This window comes from Primulina eburnea, chromosome 2 (assembly GCF_022965805.1).
Source record: "Primulina eburnea isolate SZY01 chromosome 2, ASM2296580v1, whole genome shotgun sequence".
Taxonomy (NCBI): domain Eukaryota; kingdom Viridiplantae; phylum Streptophyta; class Magnoliopsida; order Lamiales; family Gesneriaceae; genus Primulina; species Primulina eburnea.
This window is the reverse complement of record NC_133102.1, coordinates 7,147,167-7,170,132: the sequence shown is the minus strand read 5'-3', so window position 1 is coordinate 7,170,132 and position 22,966 is coordinate 7,147,167. Positions and strand designations below refer to the sequence as shown.

The following is a 22,966-nucleotide window of genomic DNA, read 5'->3' as shown; positions in this document are numbered from 1 at the left end:
TGTGTGAGACGGTCTCACGGATCGTATTACTTTTTATGTTAAAAGTATAACTTTCTATTGTGAATATGGGTAGGATTGACTCGTCTCACAGATTAAGATCTGTGAGACGGTCTCATATGAGACTCACTCTAATTTGTGATTACTGTTAAGTTAATATTGTCAATTTTTTTTTTTTGAAAAATAATTATGTATAATATATTAAACATATCTATAGTATAATAATTAATATAAAAAATATAAATTGTAAGTTGGAGCATTGAACATAACTTGTAGAACAACATTAATTAATCAGGTAGTCTATTGTATTATTCTAAATAGCTCATTCAATTTGTGGTGGATTTTTTTTAATTTATTTATCAAAAATACAATAACCCATCTTATATATGTATATTAATATGGACAAATTATTTATTCAAACTATTTTTGAAATATAATTTAATCTTTTATCATCTTAACACTATTTCAATAAAAGCACGTGAAATTAAATGAGCAGGTCTCTTATGAGACGGTTTTACGAATTTTTATCTGTGAGACGGATTAACTCTATCGATATTCACAATAAAAAGTAATACTCTTAGCATAAAAAATAATATATTTTTTTATAGATGACCCAAATAAGAGATCCGTCTCATAAAATACGACACGTGAGTTTTTGTTAAGTTTAAAAAAAAACTTTTAGAAAAAATCAATGGCTCGTGGCAACTGAAAAACCGATTCAACAACGTAAATATGATAGTTCTATGTTAACAAGTTATTTTTGTTTTACATGTAAGATTAGATAATTTCGGTGAGAAACACTTTTCACAGAGGATTTGGTTCCGTCCTAGATACTTCAGTGTATATTATAATATATATATATATATATATATATATATATATATATATATATATCGTATATATCGCTGTTGTCTGGAGACTGGATTACTGGAATGATCTCTTCCAAAAATTTCTTTCAGTTTCTGATTTCTATCAGTTGATTTGTTCACTTGAACAGCAACACTAATTATCGACGTATAAATCTTGTAAAAGGAAATGGATTTGGACTACAATCCGAGCAGAAAATCCCTGATAAAGAACAAATGGGTGGCCACCACCGCCGGCATATGGATCCAGTGCACCGCCGGCTCTCTCTACACTTTCAGCATCTACTCCTCCATCCTGAAATCCTCCCAGGACTACGACCAGTCAACCCTCGACACCATTTCTGTTTGCAAAGATCTGGGAGCAAACGTGGGCGTCCTCGCCGGTGTCCTCTACTCCTCCGCTGCTGGCAGAGTGGGGCCATGGGTGGTTCTTCTGGCGGGAGCGATTCAGAGCTTTGTTGGGTATTTTCTTATGTGGTTGACCGTGACTGGGGTGCTGCCGCGGCCGCCGGTGGCGGTGATGTGCTTGTACATGCTGCTGGCGGCGCATGCGGCGACTTTCTTTAACACGGCGAATGTGGTCACTGGGGTGCATAATTTTCCGAATTATGGTGGGACGATTGTTGGGATTATGAAGGTAAAATGATAGAATATTTTTTACCTTGCTGATGATTGAATGCGTACTTCAAGTAGAATTTAGAGGCTGGCGACTTGAAGGGAGTGAATGATTTATGGGGTGTTTCATTTCCTTATGGCTAATTGTAATCTTTCTAAATGGATACAAATTGAGTTAACTTTTACTATTATTATAATTTCCTTGGAACTTGAAAGTGATATCATTTTCCAGCTTTTACAACTTTATTGCATCACTCTGTGCTGTTTTAGAATCTTTGACGAAGTGAAGCAATGAAAAGTAATGCAACTTAGCATGTAGAAAACTGGAAGCGAGTTGCTCCTACATGATGATGCTTACTTTCATATCCTTCTGACGTTGATCTTGGAGCACTTCACCTAATCACACCTATAAGTATGAAGCTGATACTAACGAGTGTGCTGTAAAAGGATTGTTTATGCAGTAAATGCATTACTATAAATGCGCCCAAAATCGTGTGAAGTGCTTCTAGGGTTGCATAAAAACACCCTCCTGAATTTAATGTTCTAAGAAATGTATTGTTTTTGGATAATCATTTATTGTTTTTGTGCAGCATTAGCTTATCGTTCCTACTTTATTTGCATTTCCATTCACAAGAATTGATGGTCTCTTTAATCTCCGTTGTTTGATAGGGCTTTCTTGGTTTGAGTGGGGCAATACTAATTCAAGTGTATCAGACGACTTTCAAGGACAAACCCAGTTCATATCTCCTGCTGTTGGCATTGTTGCCCACTATCTCTTCTCTTCTGCTGATGCCTTTTGTTCGAATGTTCAAAACAAACGAAGAGGATGAGAAGCAGCATTTGAATGGATTCTCTTTAGTTTCTGTTCTGATAGCTGCCTACCTGACTGCTGTAATAATAATACAAAATATTCTCAAGTTAAATTTACTTGTACGTGTCTTTACATTAGTTTTTCTCATTGGTCTGCTACTGTCCCCTATTTTTATCGCAATTAAAGCCCAAAGAGAAAAGTCGTACCGGATGTTAAAGTCATTGCTTGAGCACAACCAATTAGAAGATGAAACAGACTTGCTCGATGAACATACTAGTACCAGACAAGATCTTGGAGAATACCATGAGATATCCAATGTGACTGACCAAGTTACAAATGACCATAGTTTGGAATCGAGAGGAGACAAAAATCTTGTCCAAGCATTGGGAACCATAAGTTTCTGGTTCTTGTTCTTTACAACCGCCTGTGCTATGGGCTCTGGATTGTCCACGGTGAATAATATGAGCCAAATCGGGGAATCTCTCGGTTACACTAGCTTAGAGATCAACACTTTGGTTTCTTTATGGAGCATCTGGAATTTCCTTGGACGCATTGGAGGTGGTTACATTTCCGACTATTTCTTACACGCCAAAGGTTGTCCAAGACCATTATTCATGGTTATTATGCTGGCAACTATGAGCATTGGCTATCTTGTGATTGCCTTCGGTTTCCCGGGAGCTTTATATATTGGTTCCATTTTGGTTGGTATCTGTTATGGGTCACAGTGGTCGTTAATGCCAACCATAGCATCTGATTTATTCGGAAAAACACATCTGGGGACAATATTTAACACCATCACAATTGCTTGCCCTGTTGGATCTTATCTTCTCTCTGTTAAAGTAGTGGGATATATCTACGATAGAGAAGCTCCCGAGTTGGAAAAAACGTGCATTGGAACCCACTGTTTCAAGCTGGCATTCATCATCATGGCATCCGTTGCTTTCTTGGGTTCGCTTGTCGCCTTGGCTTTGTTTGTTAGAACAAGAAACTTTTATAAAAATGTCATACGCCCAAGGGTTTTGCATTCTATACGAGAGAGCAAGATCAGAGTCGATATGCAATGATTAAATAGCAGAACAGTTTTTGTTTCAGTCGAATGCTTAGCTGTACTGTATACATACATTGTAATGCAGGATAATAATTATATCACCGATGAAGCTGTAGAAAGACTTTGTCTGAAAGAATCGTGCTGCACAATGAAGAAATATGGTACTTTGTGTGATATTTCTCGTGTTCTGAATCATGTATTACATATTTGGTTTTGTTTTTTAGGTGTGATGAAGTTTGTTACAATTGGCTCTCGAACTCGGAACTTCTTTTTAAACTTAGATCTTGGTTTTAGATCGATGATCGAACCATATATTCATTAATTATTTATAGAACTAGGAATAATCACGTGCGATGCACGTAGGTGACTAATTAATAATGAAATATAAAGATTTAGATAATTGTTAAAATCTTTTGAATAACTTTTTGTTTATAAGTATTTATTAATCTAAATATATCAAAACACGATAAATAAAAATACATGATGACAATAAATCAAATATATTCATTCATTATATAACATTTTTCAATTCGTGTTATTATAACATAATGATAGCTCTATCAAATTAACAAAGATAATTTGCATCCAAATATTATTCACAATGGAAAACAATGAAAATAAAATTAATAGAATAATGAATATTACTAAAACCAAAATCACAATATTTTTAAATGAAGTGCATATAGCGATTGTCAAATAAAATTCTTTTAATTAAATAAATTATCATAATGATGTTAAAATAAAACCCCTAAACTTATTATTAAGTTAAATACCAATTTTGTTTTTGCTAACTTTTAACTCCTTGCGAATTTTGTTTAACTTTTTCATTTTTTAAAATATATATTATGTATAGTTAATTATATCATAATCGATCATTTGAAAATTAATATTGATGATTAATATTTTTATGTTAAATAAAATTTTAAAATAATATCAATCAAATAAATATGTGTAGTAAAACACATATACGTAACATTCAGTTTAAATATATCATATATAAAAAAATTAATTTCTAACAAACGATAATAAATTAGCACTATAATTCATATTTATTATAAGGATTATCTTAATTAAAAAAATTATAAGGATTATCTCATAAATTTAATACAAAAGTATAAAGTAATTTTCATTCTTTTTAATTTCTCATTAATTTCTTTTTCTATGAATAAAGTTGAAATAACTCAAAATGATCAAATTATATTGCAATTAAAATATTAGAAAAATTTGCAAAAGATCATATAGAATCTGCATGCTCTCAATATCCATTTTAATTGGGAAAAAATCATAAGAAAAATGAAATTTTTTTGCATAGTTTTTATAACACTTGTAGAAAAGTGTAAGTTTGAGATATATATTGAGACATTAATTAATATAACAATTTATTAAATTAAAAATATAAAAACGTATCATACTAACGTATAGAACGGATTTTATTTAACTTTCTCTGTTTTTTTTTTTAGAATATATAATATTTCTATATTAGAATGGATCATTTGTAAATTAATATTGATGATTAATATTTTATGGTAAATAAATTTTTTTAAAAAAATTAATGAAGTAATGGTGAGTGAAATGGTAAATAAGTAAATTAACAATTCAAACTCATATCTCACCTAAATAAATAAATAAATAAAACATTAATGAAGTAATGGTGAGGGAAATAGTAACTAAGTAAAACATTAATGAAGTAATGGTAAGTGAAAGGGTAACTAAGTAAATTTACAATTCAAACTCACATATTTATAGTTAGTATAGATTATACCTTTCCAGCAAATATGGGCCATCGGCATAATCATTTTTACCCTTTATGTATTGAATATCAATATTGATCTTATAACTAGGGAGTCTGTTTATCCTCTGACAAATTTTTTTTTTTATTATTATGACAATGTCGTAGATTAAACACAATCAAGAACGTACATCCTTGTTTACAACATTAGATAAAAAAAGAGGAAGATGGTCCAAATACTCGACAGTAGTTTTGGACCTCAAAGATTAGCAAGCCTAATCATGTGCCACAAAATTTGCTTGGCGACCACAATGTAGAACAGCTTCTTGGTGATTGTGATAAATTTCCTTTATTCTGTGGGCAACAACTGCTTCCGGAGACTGAATCGCAGGATTGGCTATTGGCTATTGCTTGAACCACATTTAACAAGATCCAACCAGGAAGCAGCCTGACAACCCTATTAACACTGCAAAGGTTTTAGCTAGACGAGTAAAGATGCCAGGCAGGTAACTAGATAGTGCTAACAAGACAGTCCCAGGCAAATCCATTCCGACCACGCCGGCTCCAAATTGATCACAATCTTCACGTACTCCAGCGTCCACTTTGATCTTTGATCTTGATAAGGTTACTAATAGGTGCTTTCCAGTGGTTACAAGGCCTTAGTGGTGATTAGCTTTAAGGGAACGACCCCTCCAATACGTCATGTGCAGTAAAATTTTTGCCTTCGTAAATAAATCTATACGCCTATCCAGGGAAAATATGGAGATACTGACATCTTCCTGCTTCTATTTACATTTATAATACGTGAAAAACAACATTCTTTTTAAAAAAGTTGAACTAATGACCGTGGGGGCGGGTTTTTACATATATTTTAAAGTTTTGTTTGAATGAAGAGATTTGAAGCTATAAATTTCAAGTCTATTTGGTTGCTCTGATAAATTTATGATAGATGGATTTCAAATCCACTATTTCCTTAACTTAGGTAAATAGTGCATCATCCAAGATGAAATTCTTTCATTTAATGAAACATAAACTGAGTGTTTCAAAAAATAATTAAATTAAATCTTCCAAGTTCCACAATAATAAAGAGAAAAATCTATGTATCCTGTTCTCGTTTGTGGCGCTAAATACCAATCTGTCGCAACACCTACGTGCTCTAAAGAGTGCACCGCAGAAATTGGTTTCCTCAACTTAAGAAAAGTTTCAATTTTATTTTTAATTCTTTTCAGGCATTCTGCAGCGTCCACTTTTGTTTTTGTTTTTGTTTTTGTTTTTGTTTTTATATTTTTGAAGTGGGAGCATTTATAATTCGAGGCCTTGTCCCTTTGTTTGGTTCACGATGCCACTGGGCCCATGGCAGAATCCACTCTTAAATACACACTGACTGAGTTTGCAAACAATATATTTCTTTGAAAATTTTGGCAAAAGTAAAATCTAACCATTTTTTAAGTATATACAAATATTAGTTCAATCGATGTCTCGACTAAACAGCGGAATCCTTCCCTGAAAATTTAAGAAAGTAACGTTGGGTGTTGAGGGGGTGGGGGGGGGGGGGGGTGGTATGGTGGTGTGAATGAGATCAAATATAAAGAAACACCAGTAACCATTTTCATTTCTCTGCACATGTGAACTACTGTAACCACGCATGTAACGGTTCTTTACAAGGTAAAAAGCAAAGTCAACACATTAAAATTACATTGATGTTTGCCCAAAAATTGACCAAAGCCAAGAAAATATCCAAAAAAAATTCAAATATAGGTGTAGAAAAAACACGATATAACATAACACGACACAACCCCCTCCCCCTCTCATGCAACCTAAAGAAGCAAATGAGACAAATACATATAGAAATAAATAAAAAATTGCCTCAAATAAAGACAAGGGTGGAGCGAAAAAAATGACCGAGCCCTTCTCTATCACGACACTCACCACTATGATACAGAGACCAAGTTCAGATCAAGGGGCCTCAGAGCTCCTTGAACAATATCTTGCACTGATCTGTTCCGCCGGCAAACCTCGGAAAGTTCTTCGATCGGAATCATCAAGCCATTTACAGTCCCCCCAGATGCTGCATCGGATAAAGCTTGTAAAAATTTTGACCTTTCTGCGTCTGTAACAGCATTTGATGGAATTAAAGAAATGCTATCTTTTGTCCACTCTAAAGCTTTCGCACCATAAGCTCTAGTGAGAGACACAAGAGCATATGTTACCTGCAATAAAATTAAGAGAAAAAGGATTTAGAATTGAGATTCATCATCCAAATAAACTCACTGATGTATCTTGATTCGGGGATTAGAGGTTCAGAAACCGTTTCTATTCGCGAACTTGGAAGTGCTCCTGTAAGAGCAGCCACGAGAATCCTGGTGATTGCAGCGCCTCGTGGAATGATTACACTGTCCCGGATAGGTACACAGGGCTTTCCCTGACTGGAATTTGCAAGATCAAAAACATCGGCTAAGAAAGTCAATATGGAATTGGAGGCTTCCCTGCAGTGATAAAAGTACTAAGGCAATCAAGAAAATATAGGTGGGGCAACTGGACTAACGAAAAATGCCAGTTACAGTAAATGTACAGCACGCAAGAAAGAGCATAACCTGTGCTGTACAGTGACACCGACCATGGAACAATCTACTAAACAAGGAAATACAGGAGATGGACAAAATAATTGAGGACAATATCGCATACACCTAGATGCCAGCAAGAAGCAGTCATCGACCAAGTCTGGTCGGGAAGTGAAGTCCTGAGAAGGAGAACCATTATCATCATCACAAACTACATCATGAACAGTTTAAAGAACTTGAAGTTGACAATACAGTTAGTTAAATCCACACCTGAATTTTTGTAAACATATATGTTGTATTGTTGAAGAGAGATTCAATTAGGGCTTTCAAATAACTCGTGCATGAGGGATCAGAACCAAATATCTGAAAAAACTTCCAATTATAGCTTAATATAAGGAAGTCAATAAAAATATGACTCAAGTGAAGTACTATGAATAAGGACCTTGATAACTTCACTAGAGAGATAAAGGAAACACGGTTGCTGATGCTGCTTATATAACGCCTGTATCTCCTCAAGCATTACACCAACTGTAACCCCCATGAGTGTTTTAGAGGTCCTCACCTAGAAAATTGATGAGATTATCAAGAAAACAGCCTGGATAACAAGAAGAATAACAAAGAAACATCATATACTTTCAGTTTCTCTAAATGTGTCTCCCACAAGGCCAAGGGGGAAAATATGTAAGCCTCAAAGTATAAAATACGGATACAAAGTTATTATAGAACATAATGATTACAGTTCCAACACATTAGCTGTAATCATCGATGAGTACAATGTTACAGTTATAAGTATTTCAAACACAATATACTGCATCCAACCATATTGATTTATATTCTGTAGGTAAAAAAAAGGCAATGGAAAAACATGTAGTCAGGCTTCAAAATCGCGTGTCATAGATGTGCATTATTAGCAAATGCCAAATTATCTGAACTTTTGCTCCAAGAAGACGTGCATTATTAGCAAATGCGAAATTATCTCGACTTTTGCTCCAAGAAGACCTGAATAACATGCAACTAATCATTGGAAGAAAGTTGATCCACAAAAATTGGTAGCTGAATAGAAAGAGGGGTCTATTATCGAGTAACTGACAAGAAGATAATCCGTGTGTTCCATATGGCCAAACTTGGGGCATAATGATTCATAATTCAGTATAAGTCAAATAGAGTAGCTCGGCATGGACTTGGCAACATCGAATAAGACAACTTTCAAGCTGAATGAAATGAGAGGTGAAAAGGCTGGACAAAAACCATTTCAGGGGGAGAGAACAAAGACACCAGTTTCAGTGAAACTAACACTATAAAGAAAACATTAACACACAAGTAACCCGAAATAGGCCTTAAAAACAAAATAACATGATTCAGCAAGCTTACAGCATTTTTGCATGCTCGGCAAAGAGATTCCATGGTCCTCATGTCCCAAGAACGACTGCAGATCAATAATTTGAGACTCAAGAAATCTGCAATTAAGTATTCAGTACAACAGAAAAAAAAAGTACACCAAAAAAGTATTAGGAGCACTAACATATCAAATATGGCTTTGAAAATAGGCCATAGTCTTTGAACAGCATCTGCCACAGCTTCTGGATGATTCACATGTCTGAAATGGTTTCAGTTGCGTAAAATACAGGAGTTAATGTTGAAAAGCGGGGGAATGGACATGAAAAATAAAAAATAATGATAAAATAGATGAAGTTAACTGCTTACCTGAATATATTTGCCAGTCGGTCTATATGAATGGTTAGCTCACGAGCAGGTTTCTGCCCCAAAACTAAAGGACCTTGATTAATGACATCCTGCCGGTTGACCATGCATGATACTTCATCTAGACCCCTCAAATCATAAATCAGAAGTTCCTAGGTAGATTACAAACCTGTAAAGGAGCGAGAGCAGGCAAGCATATTGCCTCCAAGGCTTTCTTAGCATGTTCTGAGGGAAGTTCTGTGATAACCATACTGCAGATAAAGATAGTCCGACAATTCAAATTTTTGCATCCACAGTACGCAGTTGTGTAGCATCCTGAAAAACAATCATACCTCAGGGCTTCAACAAGATGCAGTGAATCTTCAGCCGAAACCTTGAAGGGACCTTCTCCAATCACTGCCCTTTGGTAAATTTGAAAAAGACCGTCCAAGGATCCACATAGCTTTTTCTTGCAGTCTACAATTAAAACAAATATATTAATCATACCGAGAGATACTTTTAACACTCAAGTCAAAAGGCGTCTTGGTGGGGGGGGGGGGGGGGGACCACAGGGCCATGGAAAAAGAAATTTTGAGGAAAAATTCCAAACAATCAGTGATGTTAACATGCAAATATAATCAAACTATGACGAAATTGATTGAAAATAAATCATGAAGATAGGAATCAATTCCATAATGAATTTCCAGCTTTATTTTAACCTCAAATAAAAATGCCAAATTTCACGTCAATATTCGACACATACATCCCTCATCCATTAATTAGATAGTTATCAGTATCAGGACGCTTGTTGCATTTTCACAAACCTCGAACCAGATTAATACATGGGACCATAATAGTATTCCGCAGTAAAGGACATTCATGACCTATGAGACTTAAAAAACGGACAACAGTTACAGAACATGAGAAGAAGTTCAGTCAACACCACATAGTTCATACATATTATTTGAGCCAAAAAGTACCATAAATTAGAAAAAACAATCATGATAGTCCAAGGAAGAAGGTTCTTGCCATCACATATATGACGGAATGCCAAAGCAGCAGCAGCTGCGGTGTCCTCTGAAATACTCATGCCACCAACAAGAATATCTATAAGTGGTGGCAAGAATGAAAGTCCACTCAGGGAAGAATCAAGCCATTGTGAATAAGCACCGACAATTGAGCACACTAAAAAAGAGACTAATGTCAGATGCAATTGATCAATAACTTATGGAAAGTAAAGTTAAAATACACCATTCCTCTAGTGAACTGATTATATTCTTGAAAAGCGATTAAGAAACTGCTTCCATAATTTAAAACACAAAGTATATTACCTGTCTGCAGCAGCTGAGGTTGATGAGGAAGTTTCGGAAGCAACGAAATAACCTGATCAAAGCGAGTATGAGCAAGAAAAATTTAGAATTGGAGAATAGAAAAAACAGATCACCACTAGTTGACATATTAAATTGTAATGGAAGCAAATGGAAACATAGGCAACTGTTGGAAATCCATCAATCAACGTTTTTTACAATCTGGTTGCAATCCTGGAGATATTATAGGATCTTTTCCTTTGTATTTTTAGGTAGTAAATATTGTAAATAGGAGCGTAAAAGTCTGCCAAATATTCCACCTTAATTTGTTACCTTTCGTATTGTAATTGCTCTCACTATAAAAGCCCCCTGAACTCATTCACAGAAAAAAGAGTATTTTTACTGCTCGTATATTTTCCAAGATGGTATCAGAGAGGGACTGATCCTCTGACAACCCTCCATTCACTGTGCGGCTTTCATTACTGGAAAAATATTCCTCTATTCATAGCCGGCGTTTTTAATTGTTGAAATAAACACAGCTGTGTCTTCTCCGTCAAGTCCATCTACATTCCTTGCAGCTTTGCGTGATCTCTTGCGCGGAGTTATTTGTGCGAAAGCCCTGTCAGTGGTTTGGGCCGTTTTTTCCTGACCAGCCAATTTGTTCATTGGGTATTTGGGCCAGCCTCCATTCCATAGAGCTTTCATCGCAATTTTTGGTCTTTTACCGCCAATTTTTCTGCAGCTATGTCTGAAGTTACGCCCAATAAAAGGTCCACTCTTGCCGCTACGATTTCGATGAAAATATTTGAGTCACAATCTGTCAGAACCACGATCAGCCGATTAAATGGCGACAACTTACTCTGTGGGTCCCAATCTGCCCGTATGTACATCCGCGGGCAAGGAAAAATCAGATATATCACAGGTGACAAGAAGACTCACACTGTTGATGATCCAATATATACTACTTGGGATGTTGAAAATTCTTATTGTTATGACATGGCCGGTCAATTTACTTGTCGTTATACCCCTCAACAAAATGGCATCGTAGAACGAAAAAATAAACATTTACTTGAAGTAGCACGTGTCATATTTTGACTTGCCTATCAAGGTTTTTGGATGTACTGTTTATGTTCATATCCTAAGTCAATTTAGCTGTGAAATGTATTTTCTTGGGTTATTCTTCGAATAAAAAGGGATACAAATGTTTTGACCCTCAAAAAAAGACATTCCATGTGAGTATGGATGTTTTTTTTTAGAAACACAACCTTATTTCACCAAAAATTCCCTTCAGAGGGAGACAAATGAAGTTGAAGGAAATTTTTGGGATGTTCGAACCCAACTTCCCAATGTTGTTGGTCTTACACAAGAACAACATGTTTGGTAGTGATCCTTTAGGAAAACCAGAGTCTTTGGTGCTAATCTAGGTGAAAGCTGAACATCGACGACCGGGAGGATTACTTCATAATCTTGCCTTGATAAAAATATATAAATAAATGCAGTTTCATTCCAAGAAAAAGAATAGATTGGAGGAAAAACGCCTGAATGATTTGGTGTTCATTAAGTACAACAGAGCTCTGAGGCGTAGATACGATAAGCGTGATCCATCGATCCTATCATATTGAGTGAAATGGATGATGGCAATGAAGGCTGGTAGGGAGACTGGAGTATGAAGAGCCCGACTTTGTTAATGATGGTGATGATTTGAGTTGGCAAGATGTTGCAGATGTTGGAGTTGATGAAGCTCTTCATACATTGAGGAAATCTAAAAAGTCCTCGAAGGCGACCGCTACATCTACGGGCCTCAAAGGCGACCACATCTACACTTACAGGAAGCTCGAAGGCAGCCACATCTAAGTCTAGAGAGAAAAGGCCAATAGAAAGATCTACTATACTTAATCTTGTAGATGAAGAGAATGAATTCAACTTTGACGAAGAAAGTGAAGAAGAGAGCAATGCCGATCATTGTGCGATTTTAATGAAGAAGATGGTCTCGATCTTAATGAAGATGATGAAAATGAATTTTAGATTCTGTTTTTCTAGTTTTAGAATTGAGATTTTAATGCTTTGAAGTTATATATTTGTTATTTAAGCATGAATCGTTGAATTGACGTTAGTATTTGCTATATATTATATATTTACATACTTGTGACGCTTTTATTTCAAATAGCCCTCGCTAAGTCATTCGCTTTCCGCTATAGGCACTGGTAACCTTCGCGCTACGGGGCGGTAAGCGTGATTGAAAGCTATGGTTCTGAGGAAGTTTTCAGAAAACGTTGGGAACAAAATTGAGTTTGAGAACTGCTTATCATCCAAAGCCTGATGTTCAGTCCGAGAGGACTATTCAAACACTCGAGGACTTGTGCTATGGATTTTGGACCAGCATGACATGATCATATGTCGCTTGTAGAGTTTATGTATAACAATAGCTACCATAGCAGCATCGGTATGCCTCTGTTCGAAGCATTGTATGGTAGACTTTGTATTCCATTGTTTTGGGATGAAGTAGGAGAATGACAAGTGCAAGGACCTGAATTAGTGCAACAAGCGATTGATCAAGTAGAACTGATCAAGAAGAAAATTAAAACTGAATAAGATCGTTAAACGAATTACGCGAATACCAAGTGTAGGCCCCTACAGTTTCAGCCATGGGTATTCCTTAAAGTTTCAACATTCCTCGGGATGATGAGATCTGGAAATTAGCTCCAAGATTCATTAGAACTTTCGAGATCTTGGAATGTGTTGGAAATTTGGCGAATCGATTAGCTTTACCACCTATCTGTCCAGCATTCACAATGTCTTTCATGTATCGTTGCTACGAAGGTATGTAGCAGATGAATCGAATGTTCTTGACCGGAAATACGTTCAACTTGAAGAATATATGACTTATGTCGAGCAACCGCTCTTAATTCTGGGTAGAAAAGAGAAGAAGCTTAGAAACAAGACCATTCCACTGGTTCCAATGCAATGACAACGCCAAGGTACCACATATGGGATTTGGAGTTAGAGAGTCGTATACGCTCAGAATATTCGCAATTGTTTTGAGTTGTAACATTGAAATCATGATTTGTATTTTATTAAGTTCTGTTTGTATTTCATTTCTGATTTCGAGAACTAAATCTTTGTAAGGTGATGAGGATATAAAGACATGAATCTTTATTTGAATGAAGTACTAATTAAGCACTTATTAAAGACTTGTTAGTTAAGCATTATTAAAGAATTGATTCATTGAGGAACATGTTGAGATCCACCGAATTTAAAATAGACCAACCAATCTACTTCAGAATACATTATCCCGAAAAATCCAACTAGACGAATGAGATTATGACACGTGACAGATAAGATCGAGTTTGAATCTTCTGAACTAGTCCGGATGCAGCCTATAAATGGAAGTTGATTTCACTTGTTTCCTACACCGCTTTCCCTCAGTTTCTCTCTCTCGAGTTTTAGCCTCATCCCTCAAGTTTTTAGCCAGTTTCTAAGGCAATTTAGTGTCGAGAAGCTTTGAAGCTAGTGTCAACTCAAGGAGGTGTCGGTGAACTGGGACACGCAGATCGAGAAGTCATCAGCGGGCTGACGACGGACGCGGGTGTAGAACCCGTAAATCAGTCTACGTATAAGCCATGCATAATTCTAGATTTTTAAATTTAATTGACTTCATTGCATGATTATTTTAATGCATTTCTTTGAAGTTAATTATTTTATTATTTCAGTTCAGTAGTTTGATTTTTAGCATTCCAGTCATTTCAGTGAGGTCGGACTAGAGTTGGAGTTTTGAGATAGAATTTAAGATCCGAGAAATATTACCAGAAGTTAATTTAGCTAACAAGTAAGTTCATTTGAGTTCGTAAGAAGGTGTGAGGATTTAAGTTAAGTTGCTTGAGGTGATTAAGAAATAAACCCATTTAAGTTGCATAATTAAGGGGTTAGCTCACTAAATTAATTAAAAGATTAGTGAGGCTTTTAAAGGTTAGTGATTTACTAAGTAATTAACATTTCCCCCTTCATTTTTTATTGTGAATTTCGGCCACCCCAATTGCCAAGACAAACTCATTGCCAACTCATCCAACTTTGACCCCTTCTTGATGTTTAAATTGTCGGATAATTATATGATTTTGGGAGTACCATTTAATTAATTATTAGAGCTTATCCTAGTCTAGATTAGCCAAGCAAATATCGGCCATCACCCCTCCTAGAAGCATCCATCAAGAGTTGATAGTAAACCATAATTCAAAATTCAAATGCATGAAGACTTGGTCTTGATTCTCCCTTATTTTGTGCACCCCTTCTCCTCACCCTCTTAACCAGTATCACCCCTCTCATTTTTCGAAATTCAGACTCATATTCAGTAGAAAATCGTGAGTTATAGCTAGGGAGAAAGGCAAGAAAAAAATCGAGAGCAAGAAACAAGAGAAACGTTCCACTCCTCCGCGCCGTCTCGTCTCTTCTTTTCGTTTCTATTTCAAACGATAACAAGGCATGTCTAGATTCTTTCTAAACCTCAATCAAGTCATATTATCATTTATTTTTCAGTACATGATCATGTTTATTCAAGCAAAAATCGAGATCCATGTCAAAACTTTTGAAAACAACACATGCAGAATTTTTGATATTCCTTGGCAAGCTTCACGTTTTCCTTGGTTTGTGAGTTTCAGGTGATTGGTTCGACTCCAGGCTCCCAAGGCGACATCAATACACGTAATAGAATGCATTAGGATCAGATTGGTCCGTTCGTTCAAGCCCCTGGTTGCTGGAAATTCAGAAATGGACAGCAACTTCTCATTTGGTCCATTTGAGTTTCGAATTTCAGCTTGTTGGCAAGGAGGGATTGAATTCGATCTTGGCTGCCCTAGGGCCCATAGCCATGGTTGGATCACTCCCCTAGCATGACTAAGACGTGACTAAGTCGCCCTTTTGGTGGCTTGGTCCAGGGCTCCTCGGTTTTTAATAAAAACATCACAACAGCCCCCTATACCCTTCGGCCCTTCGGTTATTTCAGCATATGCATTTCGGTTTTGGTTGCTTGGTATGGATCTTGGTCGGCCTATGGCCCTTAGCCACGGTTCATATCATGCCCCTAGATGTTTAGATCATGTCATGGTCAATCAAATGGCCACTGGAACGACGCAAGACATCGATCAAAGCTAAACACTACACACACATGCACGTTGGTTCTCGGTTGGAGTTTCGGTTTTGTTTCTGATATGGTTCGAATTGTGGCTGGCCAAAAGCCCTTAGTCATGGTTCAAATCATTCCTTAGGATGTTGGTAAGGGTCTCTGGTCGGTGGTTCGCGCCCCAATGGCCGATAGACTCGAAACCAACACAAGACTAGCGAGTGCGCAGCTGCTGGAATTTACAGCAAGTTGCTGTGCCGGTTCGGAGGCTCGTTCGAGTTCTCGGTCGGCTTTTAGCCTATGGCCTTGGACTGGACAGTGCCCCATTGAGTTAGGAAGGTCGTGTTTTCGACCGTTCGTGATTCGGATCATTTTTGAGGTCGTACTAGAATTTACGGTGCGATGTGCCAAATTGACTCTCGAAAGAGTGTTTCATGTTTTGGCCTCCATTTCACCTAGATTTCGACCCTATCATTTTAGGAGCATTATTTTATGATTTTCAGCGTATTTTAATCATGACGATATGTCGGTTCAGTGTCGATTCAGGTTGGTTCGGAGTCATGATTAAATACGAAGTCATTAGGCGTCGTAGTCGCATCTTTGGAACGTAAATTGCATAGTTGGTCAAGTTTTATCCATTGCATATTTTCATGGCATATTTAGGTTGCAGCGAGCCTGGGGACGATCCAATCCAATCCAGTTGGTAAAATTACAGGATTTTTCATTATGCCAGTTAAATTATATTACGTGCATGAAAACAGAAAATGATTATTTTTGAGATTTATGCGATATGGCTTGTGGTTCATTCACTATGTGTGAGTGTTATTTTATACGGTCGCCAGTGACCGATCAGTTCAGTATGGTACCACCCGGTCGCCAGTGACCGGCCAGATCAGTTCAGTTTCAGCCTCCCCGGTAGCCAGTTACCGATCAGTTTCAGCTTAGTGCAGTGGCCACAGGCGTAAAACATAATCTCAACAGAAAATTTTACCAGTTATTTCAGTACAGGCTCCAAGGAGCAAACATTTTTACTGTGATTATCAGTTTAGTTATGCACGTATTATAATTGTTCAGTACAGACTATTTTCAGCATGAGTACAGATTATTTTCAGCATGCCTCATGTCATGATATTTTATCCCATGCATATTTTACTTCAGATTTTACTCGTTACCTGCGATATATGCATGCTGAATCTTTAGGCTCACTAGACTTGATTGTTGTAGGTACTGATGAGGCCAGGGCCGAGGACGGGGACCAGTGAGCCAGCTTGGGTCGGCAGTAGTGGCACCCGAGGACCTCAGTGCAGCAGTTGTTATTTTATTCCGCAAACATTTTATCAGTCGTTGGATAAATTTTAAAATTGTTATTTTTGGCAACTTTATTTTCTTCCGCTGCAATATTTTGGAAACATTGAACTGATTCATCAGTGATTTTATGAATGAGGCCATTTAAGTTCTTTTAAAAAGAAAATTTTTAATTTTCAGCAAATTTTCAAGCAAGAAGTTTTTAGAGGCCTTTACAATTCGTATCAGAGCGGTGGTTATGTATAGGGTTACACTACTACTGACCGCGAGAAGCTCACGAAGCCACGTCTTCGGTCTGTAAGTTTTCAGTTCAGCATTTTATTTAAAGCATGAATTATTTTGTCTGCATGCTTCCATATTTTCAGTATTTCAGTGTTCAGTTATAATAAATTATGGAATTATGCATGTTAGTTACGTACGGGTTATGTATGGAACAGTATGCCCCCTAGACGCCAAGTAGGACGCCCGAGAGGTGGTGGCGAGCACCGTCACGAGGACGATGATGATCAGAGACAAGAGAGGCAGATACCTCCTCCTCCTCCACCGCCCCCACTTGACATGAGTGCCCAGATGCTAGCTGGGATGACGCAGTTCTTCGCACAGTTTGCGGGGAACAATGCTGTGGTGACTAGGCCGACAGGGCCAGAGGCCGTTTACTAGCGATTCATGAAAATGCGTCCAAAGGAGTTTTCTGGGACGTCTGACCCCATGATTGCCGAGGGATGGATCAAATCCCTCGAGGTCATTTTCGAGTTTATGGAGCTAGGAGACGCAGACCGAGTCCGGTGTGCCACCTATCTGTTCACTGGAGACGCCCGCTTATGGTGGGAAGGAGCGTCGGTAGCCCTGACTTTGGCTACACTTTCTTGGACCCGCTTTACGGAGGTTTTCTACTCCAAGTATTTTGCTGAGGAGGTTCGCACCAGACTGACCACAGAGTTCATGAGCCTGAGGCAGGGGGATATGACGGTTACGGAGTTTATCCGTAAGTTCGAGAGGGGCTGTCACTTTGTGCCCCTGATTGCGAATGATGCCAGAGCCAAGCTGATGCACTTTCTGGTGGGTTTACGGCCGATCTTGCGTCGGGATGTTAGGGTATCTGACCCTGCTACTTATGAGATTGCCGTCTCCAAGGTCTTAGCCGCAGAGCAGGATCTGCGGGATATCGAGAGGGATCGCCAGGGCAAGCGCCCAGTCCAGGCACCGCACCGCCATCCTCCTCATCAGCATCAGCAGCAGAAGAAGAGGCCTTTTCACGGACCGCCCAGGAACCGAGGCCAGCAGCAGCAGCGGGGACGCCCAGCCCCGAGGACTCAGGAGCACCCAGTCTGTCCCAGGTGCTCACGTCGCCATCCTGGAGCATGTATGGCTGGCTCAGGAAAGTGTTTTAAGTGTGGCAGTACAGACCACATGTTGCTGCAGTGCCCTCAGAGAAATCTGCCTACTCAGGGCAAAGTTTTTGCTCTCCATGCCGCAGAAACCAACCCTGAGACCATGTTATTGACATGTACCTTTAAGCTTTAAGTTATCATTGAATTTCCGTATTTTGGGAATCGAGATTTAGATTTGAACTTAGAATTTCAATAGGGTTGCATGCTCTACTTAGTATTATTTTCGGGACTTAGTTAGAAGAACTTTGACCTTTGCATGTCTATAAGCTTAGCTCTCGTGATCTTTGGGTTCTGCTTAGTATTCCGAACTTTCAGGGAGAATTTTCATAGCCGTCAAAGCTACCAAGGCCTTGATAGATTCAGGGGCCACACACTCGTTCATTTCGGAGATCTTCGCAAACTTTCTGAAGATCAAGACCATTGGGCTAGACATAGCCTTTTCAGTAGTGTTGCCGTCAGGCGAGGAGATGGCAGCCACCAATGTTATCCGAGATATAGACCTTGAGCTGCACGGTAAGCTTGTATATGCGGATCTGATAGTGCTACCGATGCTGGAATTTGACATTATCCTAGGGATGGACTGGCTTTTGAGGAACAGAGTGTTGATAGACTTTCAGCGGAGATCTGTCCTTGTCCGACCGCCTGGAATGGAGCAGTTCTTATTTGAGCCGGACAGGTACTTTCCTTTACCGCGCATTATTCCGTATGTTCAGGCTAGGAAACTCATGCATAGAGGGTGTCGAGCATTTCTAGCAACCTTTTTATCTGTCCTCGAGGAACCCAGCCAGTCAGCCTCAGATGTTCCGATTGTCACAGATTTCTTAGACGTTTTTCCCGAAGACGTCTCTGGTATGCCACCCGAGAGAGAGGTGGAGTTTTCCATTGAGCTTATGCCAGGTACGGCTCCGATATCCAAAGCGCCGTACCGACTAGCACCGACAGAGATGGCAGAGCTTAAGAAGCAGATTCAGGAACTTCTCGACAAGGAGTTCATTCGCCCGAGCTTTTCAACATGGGGCGCGCCAGTCTTGTTCGTTAAGAAGAAAGATGGCTCCATGAGGCTTTGCATTGACTATCGGGAGTTGAACAGGGTTACAGTTAAGAACAAATACCCACTGCCGAGGATTGAGGATCTGTTTGACCAGTTGCAGGGAGCTTCAATTTTCTCTAAGATAGATCTGCGTTCTGGTTATCATCAGTTGAGGGTGAGAGATGCTGATGTCTCGAAGACAGCTTTCAGGACTCGTTATGGTCACTACGAGTTCCTCGTGATGCCGTTCGGTCTGACGAATGTGCCAGCGATCTTCATGGATCTCATGAATCGCGTATTTCAGCCGTACCTCGACCAGTTTGTGATAGTGTTCATAGATGACATACTCGTCTACTCCAAGAGTCGGGAGGAGCACAGCAGGCATCCGACTACAGTGTTGCAGACCTTGCAGAAGCATAAGTTGTTCGCGAAGTTCAGCAAATGCGAATTTTGGTTAGAGAAGGTGGCGTTCTTAGGCCACATCGTTTCTAGCAGTGGCATCGAGGTAGACCCCGCAAAGGTAGCAGCAGTCAGAGATTGGGTTGTGCCTCAGAATGCATCCGAGATCCGCAGTTTTCTTGGGCTAGCAGGATATTACAGAAAGTTCATTCAGGGATTCTCCTCCATCGCCGTTCCACTCACAGCACTGACAAAGAAGAATGTAAAATTTGTTTGGAGCGAGGAATGTCAGAAGAGCTTCGATACTTTGAAGCAAGCTCTTATCTCAGCACCAGTTTTGGCCGTTCCGTCAGGATCTGGTGAGTTTGTCCTTTATACCGATGCTTCGAAGCTCGGTCTTGGCGCAGTATTGATGCAGCATGAGAGAGTGATAGCATATGCTTCTCGACAGCTGAAAATCCACGAGAAGAATTACCCTACCCATGATCTAGAGTTGGCCGCCGTAGTTTTTGCCTTGAAGATTTGGAGGCATTATCTGTATGGAGAGAAATGCCAGATATTTACCGACCACAAGAGCCTCAAGTATTTCTTCACGCGGAAGAAGCTGAACATGCGTCAGAGGCGTTGGTTGGAGCTTGTGAAAGACTACGATTGTGACATTAGCTACCACCCGGGTAAAGCTAATGTAGTTGCGGATGCTTTGAGTAGAAAAGTCGCAGTGATGGCTCATTTGACAATGCAGAAACCTCTTCAGCTTGAGATGCAGAAGTTCGATCTTGAGACTTATCCTCGAGGTAGAGTTCCTCGTTTATCTACCTTGACTATCCAGTCCTCTCTTATGGACCGTATTCGCAGTGGTCAGTCAGCAGATGAGCAATTGGCACAGTGGAAGAAGAGAGATGAAGCCAAGGGCAGTGTCTTGTATACAGTCAGCGACGGTATTGTGAGATACCGAGACAGGATATGGTTTCCTAGCAGTGGTTCTATCCGAGCAGACATCTTATCGGAGGCCCATATGTCCCCGTACTCCATTCACCCTGGGAGTACGAATATGTACAAGGATCTGCAGCTATTGTATTGGTGGCCGGGTATGAAGAAGGACATTCGACGGTTTGTGTCCGAGTGTCTGACCTGTCAGTTAGTGAAGGCCGAGCATCAGAGACCAGCAGGTTTGCTCAAGCCTCTTCCTATTCCTGAGTGGAAGTGGGAGAACGTCACCATGGATTTTGTGACCGGTTTGCCGAGGTCAGCCAGAGGATCGAATGCCATATGGGTGATTGTAGATCGTCTTACCAAATCAGCGCACTTCTTGCCTATTAAGACGACATTCACCATGATTCAGTATGCAGAGCTGTATATCCGAGAGATAGTCCGACTACATGGCATTCCAATTTCTATCGTATCCGACAGAGATCCCAGATTCACTTCCTCATTTTGGAAGAGTTTGCATTCGACTTTGGGTACGAAGTTGCTGTTTAGCACAGCCTTTCATCCGCAGACAGATGGGCAGTCGGAGCGAGTTATTCAGATTTTGGAGGATCTTCTCCGCGCTTGCGTCATTGATTTCTCAGGGAGTTGGGAGTCGAACTTGCCACTGGTTGAGTTCACCTATAACAGCAGCTTCCAGTCTTCTATTGGTATGGCAGCGTATGAAGCTTTGTATGACCGCAAGTGCAGATCTCCTGTTCATTGGGATGAAGTAGGAGAGAGAGCAGAGTTGGGTCCAGAGATTGTTCAGCAGGCAACAGATGTAGTAGTCAAGATCCGTGATAGGATGAGGACTGCTCAGAGTCGACAGAAAAGCTATGCAGATCAGAGAAGGAGAGATCTAGAGTTCGCAGTGGGCGACCATGTCTTTGTGAAGATAGCACCTATGAAGGGTGTCATGAGGTTTGGCAAGAAAGGGAAGCTCAGCCCGAGATTCATTGGACCGTTTGAGATCCTCGACAGAGTTGGGACGCTAGCGTATCGTGTGGCTCTTCCGCCGAATCTGGCCGGAGTACACAATGTGTTCCACGTCTCCATGCTGAGGAAGTATATGGCGAATCCTTCGCATGTGCTGAATTTCGAGCCGTTGCAGCTTACTCCGAACTTATCTTATGAGGAGAGACCAGTGCAGATCCTAGACAGACAGGAGACGAAGCTTTGGAACAAGCTGGTTAAGCGAGTCAAAGTCAAATGGCTCAACCATTCTGAGGAGGAAGCTACGTGGGAGTCTGAGCCGGAGATGAGAGAGCGTTACCCCGAGTTATTCGGTGAGTTCTAATTTCGAGGACGAAATTTCTTTTTAGGGGGGAAGGATTGTAGAACCCGTAAATCAGTCTACGTATAAGCCATGCATAATTCTAGATTTTTAAATTTAATTGACTTCATTGCATGATTATTTTAATGCATTTCTTTGAAGTTAATTATTTTATTATTTCAGTTCAGTAGTTTGATTTTTAGCATTTCAGTCATTTCAGTGAGGCCGGACTGGAGTTGGAGTTTTGAGATAGAATTTAAGATCCGAGAAATATTACCAGAAGTTAATTTAGCTAGCAAGTAAGTTCATTTGAGTTAGTAAGAAGGTGTGAGGATTTAATTTAAGTTGCTTGAGGTGATTAAGAAATAAACCCATTTAAGTTGCATAATTAAGGGGTTAGCTCAATAAATTAATTAAAAGATTATTGAGGCTTTTAAAGGTTAGTGATTTACTAAGTAATTAACATTTCCCCCTTCATTTTTAATTGTGAATTTCGGCCACCCCAATCGCCAAGACAAACTCATTGCCAACTCATCCAACTTTGACCCCTTCTTGATGTTTAAATTGTAGGATAATTATATGATTTTGGGAGTACCATTTAATTAATTATTAGAGCTTATCCTAGTCTAGATTAGCCAAGCAAATATCGGCCATCACCCCTCCTAGAAGCATCCATCAAGAGTTGATAGTAAACCATAATTCAAAATTCAAATGCATGAAGACTTGGTCTTGATTCTCCCTTATTTTGTGCACCCCTTCTCCTCACCCTCTTAACCACTATCACCCCTCTGCTTTTTCGAAATTCAGACTCATATTCAGTAGAAAATCGTGAGTTATAGCTAGGGAGAAAGGCAAGAAAAAAATCGAGAGCA

At 39.1% G+C, this 22,966-nt stretch overlaps 2 protein-coding genes across 3 annotated transcripts in view; one reads left to right on the top strand and one right to left on the bottom strand.

Moving 5' to 3' along the window:
- Positions 1-894: 894 nt before the first annotated feature.
- On the top strand, positions 895-3,513 carry LOC140822859 (protein NUCLEAR FUSION DEFECTIVE 4-like). The gene is made up of 2 exons (XM_073183777.1): positions 895-1,500; positions 2,148-3,513. The coding sequence occupies exons 1-2, from the start codon at positions 1,033-1,035 to the stop codon at positions 3,351-3,353; spliced, it is 1,674 nt and encodes a 557-aa protein (XP_073039878.1). The 5' UTR covers positions 895-1,032; the 3' UTR covers positions 3,354-3,513.
- A 3,139-nt stretch (positions 3,514-6,652) lies between these two features.
- The window catches only part of LOC140822858 (transportin MOS14), a 37,585-nt gene continuing 21,271 nt past the window's right edge, over positions 6,653-22,966 (bottom strand). For both annotated transcript variants that reach the window (XM_073183775.1, XM_073183776.1), the window contains exons 16-27: positions 10,639-10,690; positions 10,337-10,492; positions 9,661-9,784; positions 9,498-9,579; positions 9,332-9,420; positions 9,150-9,224; positions 8,999-9,053; positions 8,070-8,189; positions 7,898-7,990; positions 7,661-7,806; positions 7,375-7,552; positions 6,653-7,276 (exon numbers count right to left, since the gene is read on the bottom strand). In XM_073183775.1, coding sequence (XP_073039876.1) covers positions 6,998-7,276; positions 7,375-7,552; positions 7,661-7,806; positions 7,898-7,990; positions 8,070-8,189; positions 8,999-9,053; positions 9,150-9,224; positions 9,332-9,420; positions 9,498-9,579; positions 9,661-9,784; positions 10,337-10,492; positions 10,639-10,690 — 1,449 coding nt within the window. In that variant the 3' untranslated portion in view covers positions 6,653-6,997. The remainder of the gene's footprint in view (positions 7,277-7,374; positions 7,553-7,660; positions 7,807-7,897; positions 7,991-8,069; positions 8,190-8,998; positions 9,054-9,149; positions 9,225-9,331; positions 9,421-9,497; positions 9,580-9,660; positions 9,785-10,336; positions 10,493-10,638; positions 10,691-22,966) is intronic.

What these genes read in the sequence shown, in the direction of transcription:
- LOC140822859 (XM_073183777.1), top strand. Translation starts at nt 1,033, where the DNA reads ATGGATTTGGACTACAATCCGAGCAGAAAATCCCTGATAAAGAACAAA. An exon ending in CGATTGTTGGGATTATGAAG is followed by an intron (nt 1,501 to 2,147) that starts GTAAAATGATAG and finishes GTTGTTTGATAG; the next exon opens with GGCTTTCTTGGTTTGAGTGG.